This window comes from Clarias gariepinus, chromosome 13, assembly GCF_024256425.1.
Source record: "Clarias gariepinus isolate MV-2021 ecotype Netherlands chromosome 13, CGAR_prim_01v2, whole genome shotgun sequence".
Taxonomy (NCBI): Eukaryota; Metazoa; Chordata; class Actinopteri; order Siluriformes; family Clariidae; genus Clarias; species Clarias gariepinus.
In genome coordinates this window covers 24,806,963-24,829,748 of record NC_071112.1, presented here as the reverse complement: position 1 = coordinate 24,829,748, position 22,786 = coordinate 24,806,963, and the positions used below count along the sequence as shown (strand labels likewise).

The window sequence follows — 22,786 nt, the reverse complement described above, 5'->3', positions numbered from 1 at the left end:
AAAATTCCTAACACTGAATACATTGCTATGTATCACACTGTTTTCTGATTGCAGTTACAATTATTAATAAACTATAATCCGGTACCAAATTACAGTCGTGACACATAAATGTAAATGTGGCCGACATCATACTTTAAAATTGTTGGCCTATACAAACTTACTGTACACCAATCAACCATAACCATTATGACCAGTCACAGGTGATATGACCAACTATACACCAGTAATCAGGTGAGAGGATCATCTGCACCCAAGCCTTACTCATGCCTGCGGGGGCCAAAGCCCTGCCCGTCTGGTTCGATTCCAAAGAAAAGACAAAGCAGCACAAATCGCTGAAACAGAGTCAATGCTGAGCATGCTGGAAAGGCACCAGAACACCCAGTGCACCACAGATCCCAGTCCATTTGCGATAGGATGGAATGCCCCACCCAGAACTCTACAGCACCCATAGGATCCACAGCCAGGTTCAAACCAAGATAGTTTTAATGCTTTGGCTGATTGGTGTATTTATGCACAGCGAGGTCTAATAATCTTTCTGTCTGGAATTCTTTTTCAATATATTACCAGCAATAACTAGAGTGAATCTATTTCAAGTCAAATTCATTAGTATGTCAACTGGGATCGTTGATGGCTCAGTAGTAGGCTCCTCTCCTGTTGAGTAGGCTCGTAACCAACAGCCAAACCCAGCCAGGACATGCTTAGTGCCGGTTCCAGACCCGGATTAAAATCTGAGGGTTGCGTCAGGAAGGGCATCCAGTTTAAATCCTGTGCCAAGTCAAACGTGCGGATAGGATGATCCGCCATGGCAGCACGTTAAACTGGTGCAGACGAGAGAACAATAGGAACATTTATGATGTGACTTCCGAGCATGTATTTCAACAGAAGATATAAAACTTATGTTTCAAGAACTGTTATGTGTCATGTTAAGTGACAGTAACGTATTTAGTAATCATGGCATGGTGACATCCAGTGTAGATGTACCACCTGTTGTTTGACATTTAACATGACATCCAGATAAGAGACATTCCACCTTAACTGAAAAGCAAAGAGCTTGTCGAAATCATTACTGCTAATGATGGTGTGAAACTTCTCTGGGTAGGCGAGTCGATTTTTAAACCAGGCATCTCCTTTTAGCTTTACTTTCTTTCCAGATGTGTTCACAACTGTTTCATACCTAATTTGCCATTGCCTTACATTTTTTCTCCAGTGGGTAAAGTAGTGAATCACAAAGCAAACACGGCACACCTATGAAACTAAGCCAGCCACCATTGGAAAATAACTCAACAAAAAAGTGTCGGAATGAACCCCACCCATATGAAGCAAACTACAAATTCATTCACCTTTCTCGCCAAAATGCCAAAAAGCTACCTAACCCACTTTATTTTATTACCACCATGCGACATTTTAGCACATCATGCTAACTGGTGGAGGCTGTTCCTGTCTCTGTATGAGTAAGTACGTGTCTGGAGAAAGCTTCAAAAATACCTGGCAGCGCAACGTTCGGGCTGGAAAAAGCAAAGAATGCCAAGACACTAAAATGAATTTAAAAGAATAAACACAACCTGTTTTTTGCAATAACTAGATAGATCTTTAAGATTGGAACTTTAATGTACCTTTTTTTTTAAAGCACAACATAATAAAAATGACTTTGAACTAACAATACTAAATTCTCTGGGTTTGATTCAGAGGAGTTAGGCAGTGGTGTTCGACCTGGGGGAATGGACATGGTGGTTTGCCAAGCTCCTGGAGACCAGCTGTATGTGGAAGGTGATACTTGGGACCTGGACGAATGCACCCGCTGTACATGCAGGCAGGGCCGAGTGCTGTGTGACACTGAAGTATGCCCCCCTGTCCTCTGTAAGACACCAACCAAGACCAAAGGAACCTGCTGCCACATCTGCCAAGGTATCTTTCCATTCTGGAAGCAATTCTAAGTGTGTTTTTTTTTTTTTTCTTTCCTTAGACACCTTAAATGCAGGTATAGACTTCAGATAAGATGAAAGAACACTGATTCTAAACAGATGGTACCCTCATTTCCATTGGAACTTCCATTTTTCCCCAGTTGCACATTTATGCAGCAAATGAGAGTGGTTCAAGTTCATATGATGTACAGCAGGGCTCAGAAAGATAGAATTTTATTAGCATATTTGTGCAGGCAAGCAGTTGGATGATTGAAAGCCTACAGCTCTCTACAGGGATTCTTTACTATGTACCCTAGACCAATAAATCAACTGGCCCAAACTGGATGCCTTTACATGGCCACCTTTGGGGAAAGAATGTAATGGGTGGTTTTGTTAGTTTCCCCACATTGTGATCTCCTTTATAGTAGACCCACCCCACCTGAACATGCTTTGGTATGAGACTCCAACCGCATTATCAGACTTGCATGACTGCCTGAGAACCATTTTTAATTTTTCCTCTCCAAATGATTACCACCAGACGTGTAAAGCGAAATGCATCGAAATGAAGATTGTCCAGTGTTAAGCTTGAGCTACCACTCAAGTATCAAATTTGAGCCACCACTATACATCACAATGCATGCTGTAGCTTGCAGTGCAACCCCCAAGAGAGTGATGACTGAAGTTTAGTAAATGAGCTCATTGCAATGAAGCCCTACATGCTTCATGGGATAATGGGAATGAAGAACTTGTGTTTACCTTGTTTACCCTTGTTCACTCTTGTTGTCTTGCAGAGGACACACTCAGCTCCCTCCTTCCTGTCAATAGCAGCCAACGAGAATACTGTATCTCCAGTGATGGAGACGTACTTTTGGCTGGTGATTCATGGAAACCGAATGCCTGCACTAGTTGCATTTGCAACAATGGGACCATTCAGTGTTTCTCCCAGCGATGTCCAGCTGCCAAATGCAAAGTGCCAGTGCTGCGTAAGGGACAGTGCTGTCCACAGTGTCTGGGTAAGTGCCTGGTGGAAACTCATGATTATATGCACTATTATACTCCTATCATGCTATGTTAATGAAATTGCTCACTCAAAAAGACTCCCTCGTACTGCCAATTGGCACAACAGAAAAATCTCCGCCCAGGAGTCCAGAATTGGCCATGCTCTCTGGGTAGGAGGGATATTAACCATAGTGACAATAACAAACTGCCAGCCGTCTGAGGGTTCATGGCTCCGAAAGAGGGTTCTTAGCGCTTCAGTTGTGTTGCACTGATTTGTGACGAAACTATCCATTGACTGGCTTCATGGGTCTCAAGAGGAAGCTTTTCGTAGCCTTCACTCTACCCAAATGGTGATGGTACGTACTATATGTTGGTTGCATCTTGGCGAAAAATATGGTTGGGTTCCTGTATGCAAAACTACCAATTTTTTTGGCACAATGAGACGTTAATGACGTCATTCTGTACGGTTATGGAGGAGTAACGATTTTAAAATCACACTGTCCAGTCTTTCACACATAAGAATTCATTTTGAATCAAATCACATTTCTTTCTCCTGTTGGTGCGGCGAGATTTTCCTTGCCTCGCCTCTGCGGTGGTCATTAGGGAAACATTAAAAAATAAAATGTTTAAAATGTGTCCAGATTTTTCGTGATTTTATAAATACAGTGGATTTGAATGAATGCAACTTGTTAATAGTGGTTCATCACAAAAAAAAAAAAGGTGAGATTTGCATCTTTACTATTGTGGTGACCATACAAAGGATGAAGATAAGAGATGGAGATTGGGGGGGGGGGATCCCCAAATCTAGGAAGACAGCAAGCAGGATGGATGCCGCTGTGGTTCCATACCCCTAGACAAAACCTATATTGATTTGCAGTGATACTAAATATATAGTGATATCTTTTTATTAGTATATTATAATACATATAATTACATGTAAATATAGCATGTGACAGCATGTCACAATTTTGGTGATTATACAGAGTGTTCCAGGCCCCTGCGGGTTGTATCAGGATAAGCGGTATTGAAGACAAATTAATTAATAAATAAATAATTGTAATAATTTTTTCAAAATTACTTTGCTGCTACATTTATAAGACATCCGCTGTGATTAAGAAATACAGTGCACTCGAAATACAATATCACAAATGAGGATGATTACATTCTGTATATTTGATATTTTTTCAATTCCTTTGGAGAAGGGTGCGTTAAGTTCTGTAATAATTAGAGTTTTCTATTAAGCTACAGGTAGAAGAATTAGTTTTAGCCTTTTCATATTGCAAATGAATATCTAGAATGTTGAAATCTCTGCAGTTACTCCACTGTTTCTCGTTTCTTCTCTCCATAGATATTACATCAACCTCAGTGCCAGTGATCACGACGAGCAAACCTAAAAGCGAAGGCAGCGACACCGTCACGACCAGTCATAGTGAAGAATGGATTACAGTGCATACAATAGTACCTGTCACAGGTAGAAACATACCACAAACACCACATCATCATCATCCAAAAACATCTAAATAAGCAGACAAATAAGCATCTTCAGTTAGATTTATCTGATGACAAGTTGAAATGGTTGTATAACACATGTCACTTCCATCAATCGCCGGCAAGCGCAGTGAAAAACATAATAATTAAAAATACAGATTCAGATTTCCATTTGCTGAGTGAAATGGAAAAACCGAGGTTCTTGATTCTAGTCCTTCAGTACCAAAGCATTTTACTGTAATTAGGTGCTTGATTAGCTGTGGGTTGAATTGCGTGTGTTAGGAGAGACTCAAAGATGGTGGCAGACAGAAGGAAAGGTGCCAGCATCTACAGTTTAGCCGTAGCATTTTCAGATTTTGACCTCTTACCATGTTTACAAGTGAGACAGCCGTAAACTATGGCTGTGTTCACATTACAAGCCACATCGTTCAAGACTGATTTTTTTGCTCAGATCAGATTTGCATGCCACGCCGGTTCATATTCAGAGAACCCTTTGCAGGTGTTACGGCTTAACTAGCTGATTAGACTGGGACCCTTTGAGCCTAGAATATTGAACCTTTTCACAATATTCTAATTTTCTTAGATTCTCGATTTGGGGTTTTCATGAGCTGGAAGCCATAATCATCTGAATTATAATCAAGATCTCATATATTAGTTTCACCTTTTAAGTTGCATTACTGAAATGAATGAACTTTTGCATAAATATATGCCGATATTCTAATTTTTCAAATTTCACCTGTAGTACAGAAAATGCCTTTGCCAAAAAATACTTTTTAAGTTTATGCAACATGGAAGTGATCAATCTAGCTTCCCTAAAAAATTTTAGTTGCTAACTTAAGCCACTTTGGAGGGATGATGCCCCATGTGTGCCCCAAAAATGGCCATATTCTCAATAATAATAATTTAAAATGCAAATTATTCATATTTCTTTGACTAAGGTTATAAAAGCATATGACTTGTAAAATTGTTGCTTGAATTGGTTTTTGGTAAGTTTAAAAAGCAAAGAAATTAGTAGTGTCATAACCACGTAAAACTCAAAATCATATCCTAACTATTTTGCATTGAATGATGCACATGAATAACGCCTTTTCAGGTTTATGTTTTTTTTTTATGTGAAATCTAAATTGGTTTAATCTAAAAGTTTCATCTGAATGACAATAAAGATTATTGAAAGATTTGAATAAAAAAAATATGGACACCACATAAAAGGGCATGAAATGTGTTGATTTTATCTGATAAAAATATTAATGTGTATGCATATTTACAAAAAATTAGGCAAGGATTGGGAGATAAGTTAAGTATTATGGAAAATGGTGTTAATGGTTCTGGTCAGACAGATCTGATCTAAAAAAAAATTAAAAAGCCAACTCCGATCCCTCACTTCGGAATAATACCACAGTGAAAAGAAATCGTATTTGAGTCACTTAAAGATGGTGGTGTCACTGTAGCTTAGGGTTTTCTGGTATTTTAATTAAAGCGGTGGTCAGCAGTAAGTGCAATAAAGACGCAGATTTGGCCAAGAGTTGTTACTTTGTTTTGCATGACTTGGGTGGGGAATAGCATTAAACAATCTAGAGCGGTACTAGTTATTAAGTAGCACTCAGACTGGACTCTTTGAACTCCTGCCTTGCTCTTTTCCTCCTGCTGCGTGAAATACAGCAAACATCTGGGGGGAAAAGCATCCCATGCCAGGGTATTTGTGGTAGTTTTTTTCTCTCTCTCTGCCTGCAAAGTATTTCCCTCTAGTAGTCTATAGAAAAGTTAATCGAGCAAATAGTGGAAGTGAAACCCAAATTATGTCACTTATTAGAACAAGAACATTATCACATAAAAATGTTGGTACATGCAACATTGATCGTGAAATTCTTGTCTTTTCAAGATGGTAGAAGTCACACTGAGGACGTCCCAACCGAGATGGAAATGTCCCTCATCTACCAATCAGTAGCCTGGATTCTGGCCGCCCTGCTCATGTCCATAGTCCTATTTTTTATTGTGGCGTTTCTCATTAACAAGAAGAAAAACTGTATACAGATGTCCTGCTACGATGCACCCAAAAAGGTAAGCGTATTCTAAGAATTTGTTCCTAGAGTCTTTTGTCCTTGTTTTTTGACAGAAATATGACTGCTTGCTAGCTGTAACACTGGCCAAGTAAAGAATATTATAGACACAGTAAATCAAGTGTATTTTTTATAGATGGAGAATGACCTGGAATGTGTGTTATTTATGAATACATGTCATTTGTGCAGCTGTGAATGGATTTATTAGAAGCAATTTAACATCACTCTTATCACTAGACACATTTAAGCTAAAAACCTTGCAGGATTTTTTCATTAAGCTGCAGGTGAGCATTGTTCCTTAATGAAGCCCTTTGGTTACTTTTCTATTCCTCCACAGACCGTGATCCTCAAAAAACACATGAACAAGAGCTCTGTAGTATACGCAGAGCCGTCCAAGGAGAACAAGCTCCAGAGTGTGAAGAACGACTGCAGCATGACCTTCTCGCCATGCGCGAGTTCTCCCTATGGAGAGCGGATCAACATCCCACGGGCCAAACTGAGCAACGGACACATGAGAGACCAGCGTTAAGACCTACTGCTGGGACTACTGGATATTTTCTTTTTCATCTCTATCGGTTTCATACACATCCGTGGAGCTCACAGAGCAACTCGTACCACATGCCAAGGATTCTTCTGTCTTCCTTCAAGAAGGAACTTTGGTGTCCGGTGGAGGAAAAAAAAAAAGTATTGTGAAACCCTGCATCTTAGTTTATTATATTGATGTTTTTTCCCATCCTTGCTCATTTTTGGAGTTAAAAAAAAATTCTACCCATAGCTCTCAGGAGCAATAGGAGAAGAAAGCAACTTCAGGCTATACCAGTCCACTATGGAGAGATGCTGGGATTGAGTTTCTGAAAACTTTAACTGAACAATGCTACAGACTTCCGAATCAAAATACAATTCCAATTTACTCATTTGGATCTATGCTTTATAATGCTTTATGCTTAAAAGTGTACAACCAAGGTTTGAGTTTGCTCAGGCATAACTTAACTGGGTATGATGTACAATGACCCAAAATCGAAGTTATTGGCTGTTTCCTGCGTGGACTTTGGAAGTATAAAATGAACAGAATAGCATTTACTATGATTGAACAACATTCCTGAGCCATTTTACTCAAAAGACTTGCAACATGCAACTAATCCAAAAAGCCATGGCATAAAACCATGAAGATACAAGTCAGGAGCATCAGTTAAATTAGGGGTCAGGGAGTGATGTGTTTCAGTATTTCAAAAACTGCTGATCTCTTGAGATTTTGTTGAAGATTAGAAAGCCATAGCGTGATCTTTTTACAAATTTCAGCTGTCAGTTGACACTGAGCCTCTACTCACTGTAGCCTTAAGCCCCCTTCACACCGCCTGTTCAAGGCGAAAATACTGGGCCATTGTTGTATTTCAGGTGTGCTGTGAGGAGAGCTGTGTCAAATCAGCTGAGATCGAGACTGATCAGCAGTGCCACTCATTTATTTTACAATCAAATTCAAAATGAGTGTGCCAATCCATCGCAAGGCACACTCGTACAAAAACTCACACACTATTGGGCAATTTTGAACACACCAGTTAGCCTAACCTGCATGTCTTTGGGAGGAAACCCACCAAGCATGGGGAGAACATGCAAACCCTATGAACCTGGACCCTGGATCTGAAAGGCGACAGTGCTAACCACTGAGCCACCGTGTCGCCTTAAGAAGTATGGTAGGAAAACCACCATACAAATCTTACAAATCATCTATCACTGGTAAGGTCATCAAAGCTCTGACATGTAAGCTCTGATGTAAAGACAGCCACGAGACGCACGTTATACGTTACCCTAAATGCTGACGCTGTTGTATTAAACGTCACGTCTCTTCTGATAGTGGAACGGCAGTGCACTCCTGAAAAGCACATATTGAGGATACAGGAGTGGAACCCAGTATGGTCATCTGCGGCTTCATACATATTGATGTACATTTCTGACTACCACAGTTGTTTGGTTATTTGAGTGAAAGTAGGCTTCCTGTAAGCTTGAACAAGTTTGGCCAGTTTCATCTGACCGCTTTCATCAACAAGGTGTTTTTGCTGACGAGGTGAAACTGCCACTCTCATGAGCTTTTTTTTTTAACACTACTCTGCGAAAACTCCAGATCAGCAGTTTCTGAAGTTCTTTAACCAGCGTACCTGGACCAAATATACAATATTATAGTCAAATTCAATATGATCACACCCTTACCACACCTCCGTTCTAATGTTTGATGTAAAACATAGACTAAATCTTGTCAACCACATTAAAACTACCACAGCAAATTAAAAGATTGCATGAATGACTGGGTGTACAGTACCAATGCTCCTGATAAAGGTGTTGGTGAGGATCTAAATCATCAGTGCGCTGTAAGAATGGATATTCAGTAATTTGTTGTTTTTTTAAACTTCTAATTGTATTAATTGTAGTCTTAGTGATGTTTATGATTTCTATTAAGGCTTCCTTAAGTAGTAAGGACGGTGGAACCTAGAAGAAAAAGCCATTCCAACATAAACCTTTGAGGGTTAGCGTCTAGTTAAAAACATCCTAAGCATCTGGTAATCCAATGATGATTATGATATTAATAATAATTTTTCAGTCAAATACTACACTGATAATGAACTTGGAGAATTCTGACTTTATCCTTGCTTTCATCTGTGTGCCAGAACCTGTTCTTTCCCCCTCCTGTAGCATACAAGACATTCAAATTTCAAAACTAGATGAGAACGCTTACTTGTTTGTGCCTTTGTGCCTGTTGTAATAATGAACAATTTATCAAAATAACTGTAAGGAATAACAATGTCTACAGAATTATTATGCAATTATAATTACTAAGAATTTCTAAGAAGTTGCAAAATATTCCAGGAAAGACTGATGCATAGGCAGGGATTGGACATTTCTATCAGGATGGTAAACCGCTTCAGTAAACAGTGTTTCTATTTGGGTTTTGGGTTTCACTTCCAAAAGTAAAGTAAAGCTCAAAGCCCAAACGTATTACACAATACACTCAGAACAATTTGGCTTGTTTTTTGTTGCTCGTATTTTCCTTTTTCCATAAGAAGTGTTGCAACAGGGGGTATAAAAAATAATAATGTGAGAGGGGGTAAAAACTGAAGCAAGAACAATTTCCGATCATTTTAATAGTTGTTGGCTTTAAATGATAATAATGGCCATTCTAGGGTTGTATTTCTTAAATGTAAAAAGGTAGATAATCCATAGATGAAGAGTACTTTATTTATTTTTTCAAACAGTTTATTTATTAATACTGAACTATAGTATGAGTAGCAAGAAATCTGTGTTGTTTGGATGTTGACAGAAACCATATTAGCCAAAGCTGCTGTACATTTTTTTGATTTTATAAACCATGTCCATTTCTATCTGCTTTTTTGGAAAAGGAATAAAGATATTGTGTGATCTATTTCAAGCAGTTTTATTACTCCTGTTACCACTAACAAAACCCCTAAGGTTTGATTTTGACACTTTAATTTGCAAGATGGAGATATACGTCGATCCATAAACCCCAGCCTCAGTAAATGCCACTTACTGAAGCATGAACTGTAGAGATTTGTTTCGGTACATTTCACACTGCTCTGCTTACAGTATATACACATTTAAAAAAGGGAAAGCATTTTTGTAAGGAAAAATACATGTTTTAATGCATTTGTTTCTGCATTTACATAATATCAAGTGTTAACACTTTTCAAATACTCAAACAGTTTCCTGTTTTGGAAAATAAAGATCGATTTCGCTATGGACAGAATTCAGACTGGGGAATTATATGATGCAGAGGCTTAAAGCTGCTAATAATTCCTGGACCCCATAACAATAAACAATTTGTACCTTTGGCAGGGATGTAAACTGCAACCGTCAGCAATACAAAAAGAACACCCCGTACAAATCCAAATCAAGAACATACTTAATTTCAGTCCTTCAATATAAATTGTCTTAAAATGATGAATGATGTCCAGTTCAGAGAAGAATCTTGTAGTAGTCATCTCTGTAACTGTATAAGACCACGACAGCAACCCTGCAAAGGAAAATACAATCAGATTCTAAAAATCTCAATTTTAACCAATTACGATTTCAATAAAACCTTTTTTTCATGTAGTTTTGTGTTTCACATAGTCTTGATGGCAAAATATCTATAACAGTATTTGGCAGGCATTTCAATTCTCTTTATATGAAGAAACAACTGTTCTGCTTAACAAGAGGTGCCAGCCTTTTTTAATGCTGCCTGCTAGAAAACCGAAATATTTGTGGTTATAAACTTCTGTACAAGTGTGGAGAAAGCCTTTATACGATCAGGTTTATAAATACTTGAATGATAAGTCATAAGTCATAAGCCACAACACTCAGAATGTGAGCAAATTTCAGCTTTAAATCAAGGCATTTGAAAAAAGTGTGGCATTAACCATTTAAGAATTACAGCCAAATTTAAAACACACATTTTTGGTCGCTCACAAATTATTGGACAAACAACTGACAAGCAGTTGGATGGCCAGGTGTGGCGCTGTTTCTAATTAAACAGATAAAAGGCTTGGTGGTGGTTCTGAGCGTTGTAGCTGTTCACTCCAACTCTTAACATGAGGTCCATAGAAGTGTCTATGCAAGTAAAGCCATCATTATGCTGAAAAAAACAAAATAAACAAAATTAACCCACCAGACAGATGATAAAAACATTGTGAGCATTCTTAAGTCGGAATTAACTGGCAAGATCAGCGACAGCAAAAGGCCTGAAAGACCACAGAAGACAACTGAAGTGCATGACCGCAGACTTCTGTCCATGGGAAAGAAGAACGTTTAACGTTTACGACGTTTAACCAAGACAAGAACAGTTTTGGGAAGGTACAACTGTCATTGTCAAAGTACTGTATACAGCCAAGAGAAACTTTATGCAGTAAATACAAAGCAATGTGCCCACCTCTGGTAACACTCAAGAACAGAAAGGCCAGATTAGACTTTGCCAGAAAAAAAGATTCTTTGGACTGAGAAAACCAAGATTAACTTATGCAAGAAAGAAGAAAAGTATGGAAAATAAAAACAACAGCTCATAATCCAAAGAATATCACATCATCTGTTAAGACAGTGGTGGAGGCAGTGTGATGGCATAGGCGTGGATGGCTGCCAACAGAACTGAGTCATTGGTGTTTACTGATGACCTGATTGCTGATAAAAGTAGCGGGATGAATTCTGAAGCGTCTGAGGGGCCATACTCTCTGTTCAGATTCTGCCAAAAAAAACAATAGGGTGCCACTTCATATTGCAGATGAATAATGACCCAAAACATACAGTACAGCAAACGCTACCCAAGAGTTTCTCAAGGGAAAGACATGGGGTATTCTTTACTGGCCACATCAGTCACCTGACCCTTAAAGCAATGAGAGCATGCTTTGAAGACAAGACTTCTTCAGGGAGAAAACTCAGTATTGGATCATGTCCATACTGTAGGTTTCAGTCATCACACAGTCACCGAGTTATTGTGCAGTCGGTCAGCTCTTTAAGTTGATGTGTTGGAAGTAGAGAACAGAGGGTATGCATACGGACCAGAGTGACTCTGACAAGGGACAAACTGTGATGCTAGAGGATTGGTCTTGATATGCAGTGACACAATTTATTGATGTTGACTGTGTGAGAATGGTTACAGAACCTTTCAGAAACTTATTGCAGCTTCTAGGGTATGGGCCTGTGTAGCCAAAAACTTGACAGAATGCCCATGGTGACCTGGGTGACCAACCAAAAGTACCTTCAATGAATACATATATAGCAGAAATGGATAGAAAATGAGTGATTGAAGGTGGTCACCTAGTCTCATGCATTACTGTTACATCATGTGAAAGAACGGGCATCTTGAGATGGCACCAGGATGCAAAATGTGATGATGGCAAGCTGATGGAGACAGTGTGTTGCTCATGGCAATGTTCTGATGGGAAACTCTGGGTCCTGGCATTCATGTAGCTATCACTACATGATACGCAGCACCTACCCAAACAATGTTACAGACCAAGCACATCCCTTCATGCCAATGGTATTGTGTAATGGCAATGACCTCTGTCCACAGATGAATGTGCCCTGTCATACTGCAAACATTGTTCAGGAATGTTTTGAGGAGCATGACAAAGAGTTCAAGTTGTTAACTTGACCTCTAAATTCCCCAGATCCCAAACTGACCAACCATCTGTGGGATAGGCTGGACAAACAAGACCAGCTTACAGGACTTAAATAATCTACTGCTAACATCTTGGTGCCAGATACCACAGCACACCTTCAGAGGTCTTGTAAAGTCCAAGCCTTAAAGTTTTAATGACACAAGCATGAAGTACACAATATTAGCCCGGTGGTTTTATTGTTATGGCTGATCTGGTATAAATTTTGGTGCCTGTTGGATAAATTAATCCAAAACCAAAACAAATGCAATACACTGAAAAAGCGCAACAGAATCAGCTTGGCAGCTTACTAAGGTTGTGGTTCTCCCGGAGTGGACTATTTGACTTTGAGTCTGGAACTAAGCATCTGACTAGTGACCCTTACAAATCATACAATTCTATTTAATGCATTAGTGCACTCAATAGTGAAAAACAAAATTTTAAATGTCATACAAGTACAAGTTTGTTTAAATGAGTTCAAACTTCAGATGAAGCCATGTGCATAATCTCCCTGTGCAGGTCTCCTCTTAATTCTTGAGTTTTCCTCCTACATCTCATAAACCTAAGTACAGTGGGTGGACCTGAATAATTTGGTCAAATGTGTGTGTGCGATACCCAGTGACAGAATGGCGTCCCATTTAAAGAGTATTGCAGCCTCATGCCCAGTGTTATCATGATATACTTTGGGACTTTACGACACATGACCAAGAGAAAGCAGTTACAGGAGGTGAGTGAGTGAATTGCAGAATGATGACTCTCATACAAAATAAATAAATAAATAAATAAACAAACTTTCAACAGTTTTACCTTTTAATCATTTTGAAACGGTGGATCTCCTCGCAGATGGACTTGAGATAGCGCTGCTTGGGCAGGTGTGACAATAATTGTTTAACACTGACATTGAACTGCTCTTCTCCATCAAACTGTTAAAAAGAGCAGAGGTCGATTTATTAATTGATTAAAAATAGTTTCAGCAAAGATGTTAGCAATACATCAATTTCATTGCATCATTAATTGTATTCAAACACTGTGTAATGTGGTCAAAACCACCCATTCGATCTGGCAGGTTTCTTTTCAGAAATGTAAAATACCGCTCATTTAAAATTTTATAAATATATAAATAAACTGTATAATAATATAATATAATATAATATAAATAACTGTACAGTATATACAGTGGCTGCTCATTTATGCAATTATACAATGAGTCAATCATGCAAAAATCCTGGTCAGATGAAGGTCAAGAGCTACATTTAATGCTCACATTAAACATCAGAACTAGGGTAAAATGTGGCTCTGATTGTGGTATGTTTTTGAGGCTGGTCCAATTATTAACAAAACTGTTGCTTTAGGATGTTCACACAACAGTCCCTGATGTTAACAAATAGTGCACAAAAAGTATATTCAACAAGCAGTTGTTCTGAAAGAGGAAGTGCACTGTCAATTGAAAAGATTAGAAAATGGTCAGACAGGTTAGATATATAAAATCCCCAATCATTGGTAATCCAAATAACAACGCTTTACAACCACTGTGAGCAGAAAAGTAAATGTGAAACTATGAGGTATCGGGGATATACCAGCAGATGATGACACCGGAGATCTGACTTTACAAAACATGGAATCTGTGGCTACAGTGGACACCAAATACTTAAGTGGCCTTACCAAACCTGGACATTTTAAAGGATTTTAAAAATGCTAATTGGTGACGGTGGTCTAATGAGGCAAGGAATATTTTCACTGGTACATATCTGAGTAATTCTGCTGGCCAAGTGCATCACTTAATGGTCCCAATTTTCCCATCTTACAATGGTCCAGCATAATAATGGCAATTTCACAAAGCGCAAGTCATCTCAAAAGTGGTTCCATGACCACGAAAATGAGTTCATTACAACAGAATGCAATGGCACTTTTGGGATATGTAGAATGTGCGAGTCGCTCTGCAGCAATTTTGCAGCAATTTTGCAACGCAATCATTTCAACATGGACCATAAATCTCATTTTTCCAAAAATATTGTGGAATCCATTTCACGAAGCTATTAGAAATGAAGAAGGGGAAGGGAGTCTATACTGTATAGTGTTCCTAATAAAGTGGTTGGTAAGTGCGTATAAAATACCTGCAAGCGTAATGGAATAATTGCAAACTATTAAAACCAACAATAGTTCTGGATAAATTCATCCATTATACAAAATGTTAAAGTACAGTCCAAGATGTATAAAAGCATGAGTGCGGATACATTTAACCCTAGACATAACTATTCACGAACACCTCAGTAACATAAGGACATGTTTACACAAAATGGTAATAAATGAGGTGTGGTGTTTTTATAAGAGTGTGCATTTAGTCACCTTCAGCCCTGTTTCCCGTAGGTATAGGGTTGATCATAGTGTATTGTTTTGTACTTTAAACCCGCTTGGTCTCTTTTTATACTTTCCTATGCCTCACTGTTCTGTGCATTTTTGAGGACAGGACATCCATTCATTCGGTGTTCTACGTCAGCCTGCGTCAGTTACATTTCTCATCTGGACTTATACAGTATTTCTTACGGCTTACACCATAAGGCTGACTTTTTTTTCTTATTCAAACAAAGGCCGGGGGATTCTTTTCCACCACCCAACTCTGGCAGCCACATAAACTTCATCTTTTTCCTATTCCTCATGTGGCTCCATCAGTGATGAGAATAGAATAGAAAAGCAACTAGAGCACAGGGTTTCCCCTCACACTAAGAATGCAGAGAGACCTCCAAGCCAGGTTACATGTATACTCTGTGTACCAGACAGGATCCCCCTTTTTCCTGTTTATGTGTCACCAAAGCCTTTCCCACCCTCCCACTCTGTTCTGATGGAATTCAGTTTATTAACTTGCAACAGTTTGTTAGAATGACTAGCGGATACAAACCTCGAGAGACAGGAAGTTGATGAGGGTTTCCTTGGGCAAGTCAACCTGGAAGTGAAGGGGAAACAATGTTACTTTCGCAGACACAATGGAGTCTTATCTAGAATGTGCTGTGTATACAACACACTGTCCGCATACCAACAACACTGTACCAGTTCACAGGAAGTTCCCAAAGTATCTTTTAGATGTCTCACCACAGGCAAAAGGTCAGCCAGGTTCCACTGAGCAGAAATTAGGTACTGTATAGACCAGGTAGGTTAAACATGATCCTGTAGTACACATGTGCTCTATAACATACCAGGACCAGAGGTGGACAGTAACGAAGCAAATGTAATTTGTTACTTTACTTAAGTGCATGTTTTTGTACTTTACCCAAGTATTTCCTTCGGGGGAATTTTGTTTTTTAAAGTAACATATCTGACTTCCGACTCTATAGTTACTTCTTACTCATGGGTGGAAACAACCTATTTGGGGTGATTTACTTTAACCTATTGATTAACCTGTTAGATCTACAAAGTGAACACAGAACTGTATAATTCAAAATCAGGGCAACAATACTGAGCAGCTGGGAAACTGCCTGAAAAGTCTTGGCTCTAACTCGTCACTTCAACACCCATGGCTTTCTTGGAAAGATTTCGAAAGATATTTGAAGGAGATGTTCATTTCCAACACTTTCTCTGTCTGCTTCTAAAATTCTCAGTTAAATCTGAGAAACATAGACGTAAAGCCCTGTCCGTGGTAGTGGTCATTTTCATTAATGGTAATCTAATGTTAGCTTGCAGCCCAATTTTTTTTCCTTCGGTACATGTTTTGAATTAATTTGTCGTAACCACAATTATCTCGTGTGCATGGCTAGTTACCAAGTGAATGGGAAACTCTAAAGGCAAAGCGTTACTACATTACAACCCAATGCAACAGCAGCAACGCAGGCTGGAGCTAGTAATCACTTCATCCATTTTCTGGTTTAAATAAAATCTATTTCGACGATTTGGACAAAAATGTTTAGCAAGTGGAGTGGAATTCTTGCTACTTTAACCAATTGAGATTGGCATCTCTACAAATTCACCTTTCATTGGCTGTGATCATAACCTCTACTTAATTATGAAACAGTCCAATATCTACATGTGTACTTTACATTTATTACACATCAAACACTTGGATCATTGACTTATATTAACCAAAGGAGGGTGAATGATATCTGTGATCGATAAAAATATATACTGTAGTATAAAAATACAGTATATTAGTCTTGAGAAAGCATGAATAACTAATGTTAAAATTAAGGTTTGGCTGTGCTCAAATTCTTTTATTTTATCGAGCCTCAGCTCTTCCTAATAGAAATGACTCATCTTCATGTTGACTATTCATCATAATGTTTATCAGCATCAGATTTATACTAACAGATCTGTGTCCTGACTGACATAAGAGCCTTTTCAATGAATAGATTAAGGAAGAATCTAAGTACATTAATAATATTACATTAAAGCCATAATAAAACAGTACTTTAACATACTTAGACACATTTGATGTCGACTTCTGTAATTTTATTCAAGTGTAATTGTAAGTGACTTCTACTCTTACTAGAGTAATTTTACCTAGAGGATCTCTACTTTTACCCAAGTACTATACAGGATTTCACTATTTTTTTTTTATTCCACATCGTCCATCACTGACCAGGACTAACCGTGTTATAAAACTCCATACTACACATTTGTTGTACAGCAGTGTTGTAAAACAAATACTAGAATTCTGCAGAGAATACAGATAGATAGGACAACTTATTTGCTAAATAACCTTGTTGAGCCTACACCTGACCAAATAAAGCGAACCCAGGCAATAGCACTGCTGCCAGGGGTTTGTACAGAAGACACTATGCATGATTGGTGCATCACTTCATGAACATCTCTACTTTTCCAATCTTCATGTTTCCCAGCTAATTCAGGCCTTCTTTCTGATAAGTCTCATTAACAAATGGTTTAGTCTATAGCGACACAGCTGTTTAGTCCAATGCTACTGTCTGAGTTCTCATCACATTGTGTGTATGGAAATTGTCATAATTTCACCATTAACACTAAAACAGCTATTTAGATAACAGCTTTTTACTGTTGATCTCCATTCATGATTTATTTATTTTTTTACCACATTTCCTCCACAAAGTAGAAGGTTCAGCACTATCACTTGCAGTTGTGATGATGTGTTGACGGGTTGATAACCCAGTTCCAGTAATTTCAAATTTCCTTAGTTGTTTTCTGCTTGATGCAGCCCAATAATTTGACCCTTCTAAAATGTCAGCTTATTTTAGCCAGTGTATATGCTGGGTTTGACTTGCAGCTTGTCAGTGGAAATTCAGAATAAAACAATTCATGAAATTTCCACTATTGTGACTGAAATGCATTTTGTTAAAAAAAAAAAAAAACATTCTCAAAACCTTACTCCTACGAAGTAGGAAAAAAATTCATATTCATATTTTGTTTTAGCTTAATGTGATGACTGATGTACATTAGTAAACTGTGCAGTCGGTGCATAATGTTTCTTTATGTTGATGAATCTAAAGCACCTACTGGCACATTCATTTTACTCAAGGTAAAGCAGTTCTACTTTGTTTGATCTGATGTCACTCAATTAACTGCTAACTTGTAGCAGAAAGGACTACTTCTGGTTGACTATTCCCTAGTAGGAGGCTGGAAGCTACAAGTCGCAACCTCCAGCTGAATGCAGCATTAGTGAACATCAAAAGGTCTGCAATTAAACATGTTTGGACAATGTAGCCTGGGCAAACTGAATGCTTTGAACCTTGTAGAGTAAATACTTTAAATTAAATTGGCCATAAAACCACAGTTAATCAAAATATGAAAGCAATTCAGATCGTGGTGGGAAGATTTTTTAACGGCAATTATGATTATAAACTTCTGTCAGTTCATCTAATGACTTATGCTTTTAAAACTGGCAACTTCATCCTTTGATTATAAGGCAAACAATTTTGGTGCACCACTATTAAACATACAGTGGGGCAAAAAAGGATTTAGTCAGCCACCAATTGTGCAAGTTCTTCCACTTCACAAAGATGAGAGAGGCCTGTAATCATCATTATAGGTATACCTCAACTATGAGAGAAAAAAAAAGAAAAAGAAATTTTAGAAAATCACATTGTAGGATTTTTAATAAACTAATTGGTAAATTCCTCAGTAAAATAAGTATTTGGTCACCTACTGTACAAACAAGCAAGATTTCTGGCTCTCACAGACCTGTAACTTCTTCTTTAAGAGGCTCCTTTGTCCTCCACTTGTTACCTGTATTAATGGCATCTGTTTGAACTCGTTATCAGTATAAAAGACACCTGTCCACAACCTCAGACACACTCCAAACTTCACTATGGCCAAGAACAAAGAGCCGTCAAAGGACACCAGAAAATTGTAGACCTGCACCAGGCTGGGAAGACTGAATCTGCAATAGGTAAGATTCACCCCGTGGGGACACCCCGTGGAAACAAAATGATCACAAGAACTGTAAGCAAAAATATGGGGGGACCTAGTGAATGACCTGCAGAGAGCTGGGACCAAAGTAACAAATCCTACCATCAGTAATACACTGCGCCGCAAGGGACTCAAATCCTGCAGTGCCAGACGTGTCCACTCTGCTTAAGCCTGTACATGTCCAGGTCCGTCTAAAGTTTGCTAGAAAGCATTTGGATGATCCAGAAGAGGACTGGGAGAATGTCATATGGAAAGAATACTGAGTTGCATCCAAAGAACACCATACTGTACCTACTGTAAAGCATGGGGGTGGAAACATCATGCTTTGGGGCTGTTTTTTTGCAAAGGGACCAGGACGACTGATCCATGTAAAGGAGAGAATGAATGGCGCCATGTATCGTGAGATTTTGAAGGAAACCTTCTTCCATCAGCAAGGGCATTAAAGATGAAACGTGACTGGGTCTTTCCGCATGACAATGATCCCAAACACACCACTAGGGCAACGTTGGAGTGGCTTTCAAGGTCCTGGAGTGGCCTAGCCAGTTTCCAGATTTCAACCCCATAGAAAATCTTTGGAGGGAGTTGAAAAAAAACATCACTGCTCTAGGAGGAATGGGCCAATCCTGCATGGAGGAATGGGCCAAAATACCAGCAACACTGTGTGAAAACCTTGTGAAGACTTCCAGAAAAAGTTTGACCTCCATCATTGCCAACAAAGGGTATATAACAACGTATTGTGATGAAATTTTGTTATTGACCAAATACTCATTTTCCACCATAATTTGCAAAAAATATATATTTTTTATTCTACAATGCGATTTTCAGGATTTTTTTTCTCATTTTGTTTCTCATAGTTGAGGTATACCTACAGTATGATGAAAATTACAGACCTCTCTCATCTTTTTAAGTGGGAGGACTTGCGCAATTGGTGGCTGACTAAATCCTTTTTCGCTCCACTATAACTACTTACTTACCAGACAATGACACGTACACACATTTTCCTAAGATTCGTTATTTGATGATAAAAAAAGAACAGATCAGGACAATGCTAATACAATTATAATTACTAATAATAAATGTCATCATCTAAAAATGAAATCATAAGGAATAAAAGTTTTGAGAAGGTTTTTCCACAGATCTTTTTACAGAATGTTCTGCATTCCTCACTGAATGTTTGGTGAATATTAAACACTGTTTTGGTTGTTATAAAATTTCCTGCTCTTCACACTGACCTTGAAGCCTGTCACCCAGAACAATGCAAGTATTTGGGGCCAAATTCCACTACCCTCGTAAAGTTCAAAACTGCAATTTAAAGTAACAGCTGAGGCTCATATGAAGCTTCTGCCGTCCCACTGAGCAAAATTGAGTTATAATTAAGATAAATCGAGTTATAATTAAGTTAAATTGAGATATAATTAAGTTCAATTACAATGAATGTACTAAATACACCAGAACTTTAAAAGATACCAATTTGATTTAGCTCAGTGGGACTGCAGAAGCTTTGTACGAGTTTCAGCTGATCTTTAAAAAGCATTTTTAAACTGAACAAGGGCTGTGGAATTTGGTCCCAATTACTTACATTGTCATCAAGTTTCAGTCAACAACTGTGCAGAGCAGGAAAACTTGTAGAGCTTATACATCATTTTTAAAAACCAAAACTTCCCCTTTTTCTGGGTAGTTTAAGGGATTACCTACATTTTTCAATTCCATTTAACTTTTTTTCCATATTTAAATGCAAAGTTTAAAATAATGAAAAAAAAATTATTATAAGCAATGAAATACAGCAACAGCCTGGTTAATTGCTTACTGAAGGTACAGAAATTTGCCACAAAAGTTTGCAGTTCATTTCCCTTTTTTCTTTTTCGCAGAAAGACACCCCAGCTTCAGAAAGCATAGTAAAAGTCACGACATAACAAAAAATATTCGTTACATCTGTTAACTAGACCTTACTTTAATAAGCACATCTCTTCAGCCAGATAGGCAAGAACTAATTAATGAACATCAACCGTTTTGTGTACAGGGAGAACTACTCTATAATAATTCAATTCAAATTAATTCAATCCAATTTGATTTATATAGCACTTTTAAAAATGTCTCATAAAGCAGTTTTACATGATCAAAAAAATATGGAAGCAAGTTCTGAGAAAATGTGTATAAATTATCATTAGCAGTTTGCTCCTGATGAGGTGGAGGTGGAAAGGTAAATCTTCCTGAGATGACAAAAGGAAGAACCCATCCCCATCAGATAGATATATCAGGGGTTGATTTGTGCTCATACTGTATCATATGCTGTGAAACTGAAAGTTCGGTGTAAAGGTGTTGGTTATAATAAATAATACATGATATATGTTGTCTTAATACTATTAGCCATCACTGTATACATGAACAAACCTTTTACTGAGATGACCTAAATTGAGATGACCTATGTTTTACTAGTTGATGACCTAATCCACCCAATTCAAAAAATAAAATAAACGAAACCTGAGATAAAAGAAAACCTGACGCATATAAAGTGAGAGAAAGGAGAAAAACATTTACACTTACAGCCAGCACCTCGATGTCATTACTCTTGTTCTGCAAATTGCTGCCAAGATTCTGCAATCTGGTTTGTATCTGAAAGTGCAGAGAAAGCAAACATTTCCCCCATAATCACAATAAACACATGAATACAGGAGGCAGGCTTTTCATTGTCGTGTATTAGACATGCAGCAAGGAGTGTTCAACGCTGTCCCTCTCACTTAAGGATCAGGAGAAGTTCAGTAATACATCGCCTGCACTGGGGGGTCTGTGATGGGAAAGTCGTCAGAGAACACTTTTCACTCCCTAACCCCTTGCTGAAGGCAGCTATGCCAAAGTATGCTTTAATTCTGCATCCAAGCACCGTTGAAATTGCATTAGTGCAGCAGGGAATTATATAGCTAAATAGAGGGTGTTCAGTTATTCTGCACAATAGAAAGTCCTGGTTTGATTTGAATGCCCCTCAAAAATAAAGCCCTGCAGTAACATCTAAGACATTTTGTTGTCTTGTGATTTCAGTGAAATTTCATACCTGTGTCTCATAGCGTCGTCGTGCGCTGGCTGAAACCTTGTCTGGTGTAACTAGGTTTACATTCATGTTCATTGGTGTGCCTCCTCCGTGCTGCTCTGATGCCCCTAACACACAACATACATTTTTTTGTTCATGAACAAGTAGATGTCAGTGGCCTTATCTAGGATGTTTTTTTCTTTTATTTCTTCCTTCATAAATTTCCTCAATTCTTCATCTAATCCCAGCTTCCTACATTTTCATCCTCCATGTATTCTGCCATTAATTCATTTATTCACCATCATTCCAATCTTCCTACATTTCCATAATTCCCTCATTTATCTATTCAGTCCTCATTTACTTCTTCATTCTTTCCCTAATTATTTTTCTCAGTCATTCTTACCTTTATTTATTTATTCATTCATTTATTTATAGTGGGTATAGAAGAGAAACCACCCTTTAAAATAACTTTTGTTGCTTTGCAGCTTGCATTTATTTAGTCTAACTTTTAACATCCAAGTGATAACACCAACATGACAGAAAAAACAGAATCACTGATTTGGAAAAGGATCACCTCATAAAAATGACTTGTAAACTCAATCATGTTAAACTAATTACCTTCTCAATGGCACACAAGGCCATTTGACTTTCAACTGTAATCAGCTGTGATCATTTTGATTGGCTTAGCGTGAAAAACTGGAGCATCTTAGTCCCTGGTAGTGCAACTGAAGCCAACAATCAACTATGGGTGGCGAGGCATTGTCAAAAGACCTATGGAATAAAGTTCTGCACAGGCACAAGTCAGAAGATGGA

At 38.2% G+C, this 22,786-nt stretch overlaps 2 protein-coding genes across 2 annotated transcripts in view; one reads left to right on the top strand and one right to left on the bottom strand.

Annotated features, from left to right (window-relative positions):
- The window catches only part of LOC128535442 (cysteine-rich motor neuron 1 protein-like), a 57,479-nt gene extending 48,949 nt beyond the window's left edge, over window positions 1–8,530 (top strand). Inside the window, exons 11-15 of the mRNA XM_053509340.1 lie at window positions 1,687–1,905; window positions 2,693–2,914; window positions 4,249–4,371; window positions 6,268–6,446; window positions 6,783–8,530. Coding sequence (XP_053365315.1) covers window positions 1,687–1,905; window positions 2,693–2,914; window positions 4,249–4,371; window positions 6,268–6,446; window positions 6,783–6,974 — 935 coding nt within the window. The 3' untranslated portion in view covers window positions 6,975–8,530. The remainder of the gene's footprint in view (window positions 1–1,686; window positions 1,906–2,692; window positions 2,915–4,248; window positions 4,372–6,267; window positions 6,447–6,782) is intronic.
- Window positions 8,531–9,737: 1,207 nt separating this feature from the next.
- The window catches only part of eif2ak4 (eukaryotic translation initiation factor 2 alpha kinase 4), a 66,578-nt gene continuing 53,529 nt past the window's right edge, over window positions 9,738–22,786 (bottom strand). The window contains exons 35-39 of the mRNA XM_053509339.1: window positions 21,998–22,101; window positions 21,493–21,561; window positions 15,479–15,523; window positions 13,390–13,505; window positions 9,738–10,466 (exon numbers count right to left, since the gene is read on the bottom strand). Coding sequence (XP_053365314.1) covers window positions 10,409–10,466; window positions 13,390–13,505; window positions 15,479–15,523; window positions 21,493–21,561; window positions 21,998–22,101 — 392 coding nt within the window. The 3' untranslated portion in view covers window positions 9,738–10,408. The remainder of the gene's footprint in view (window positions 10,467–13,389; window positions 13,506–15,478; window positions 15,524–21,492; window positions 21,562–21,997; window positions 22,102–22,786) is intronic.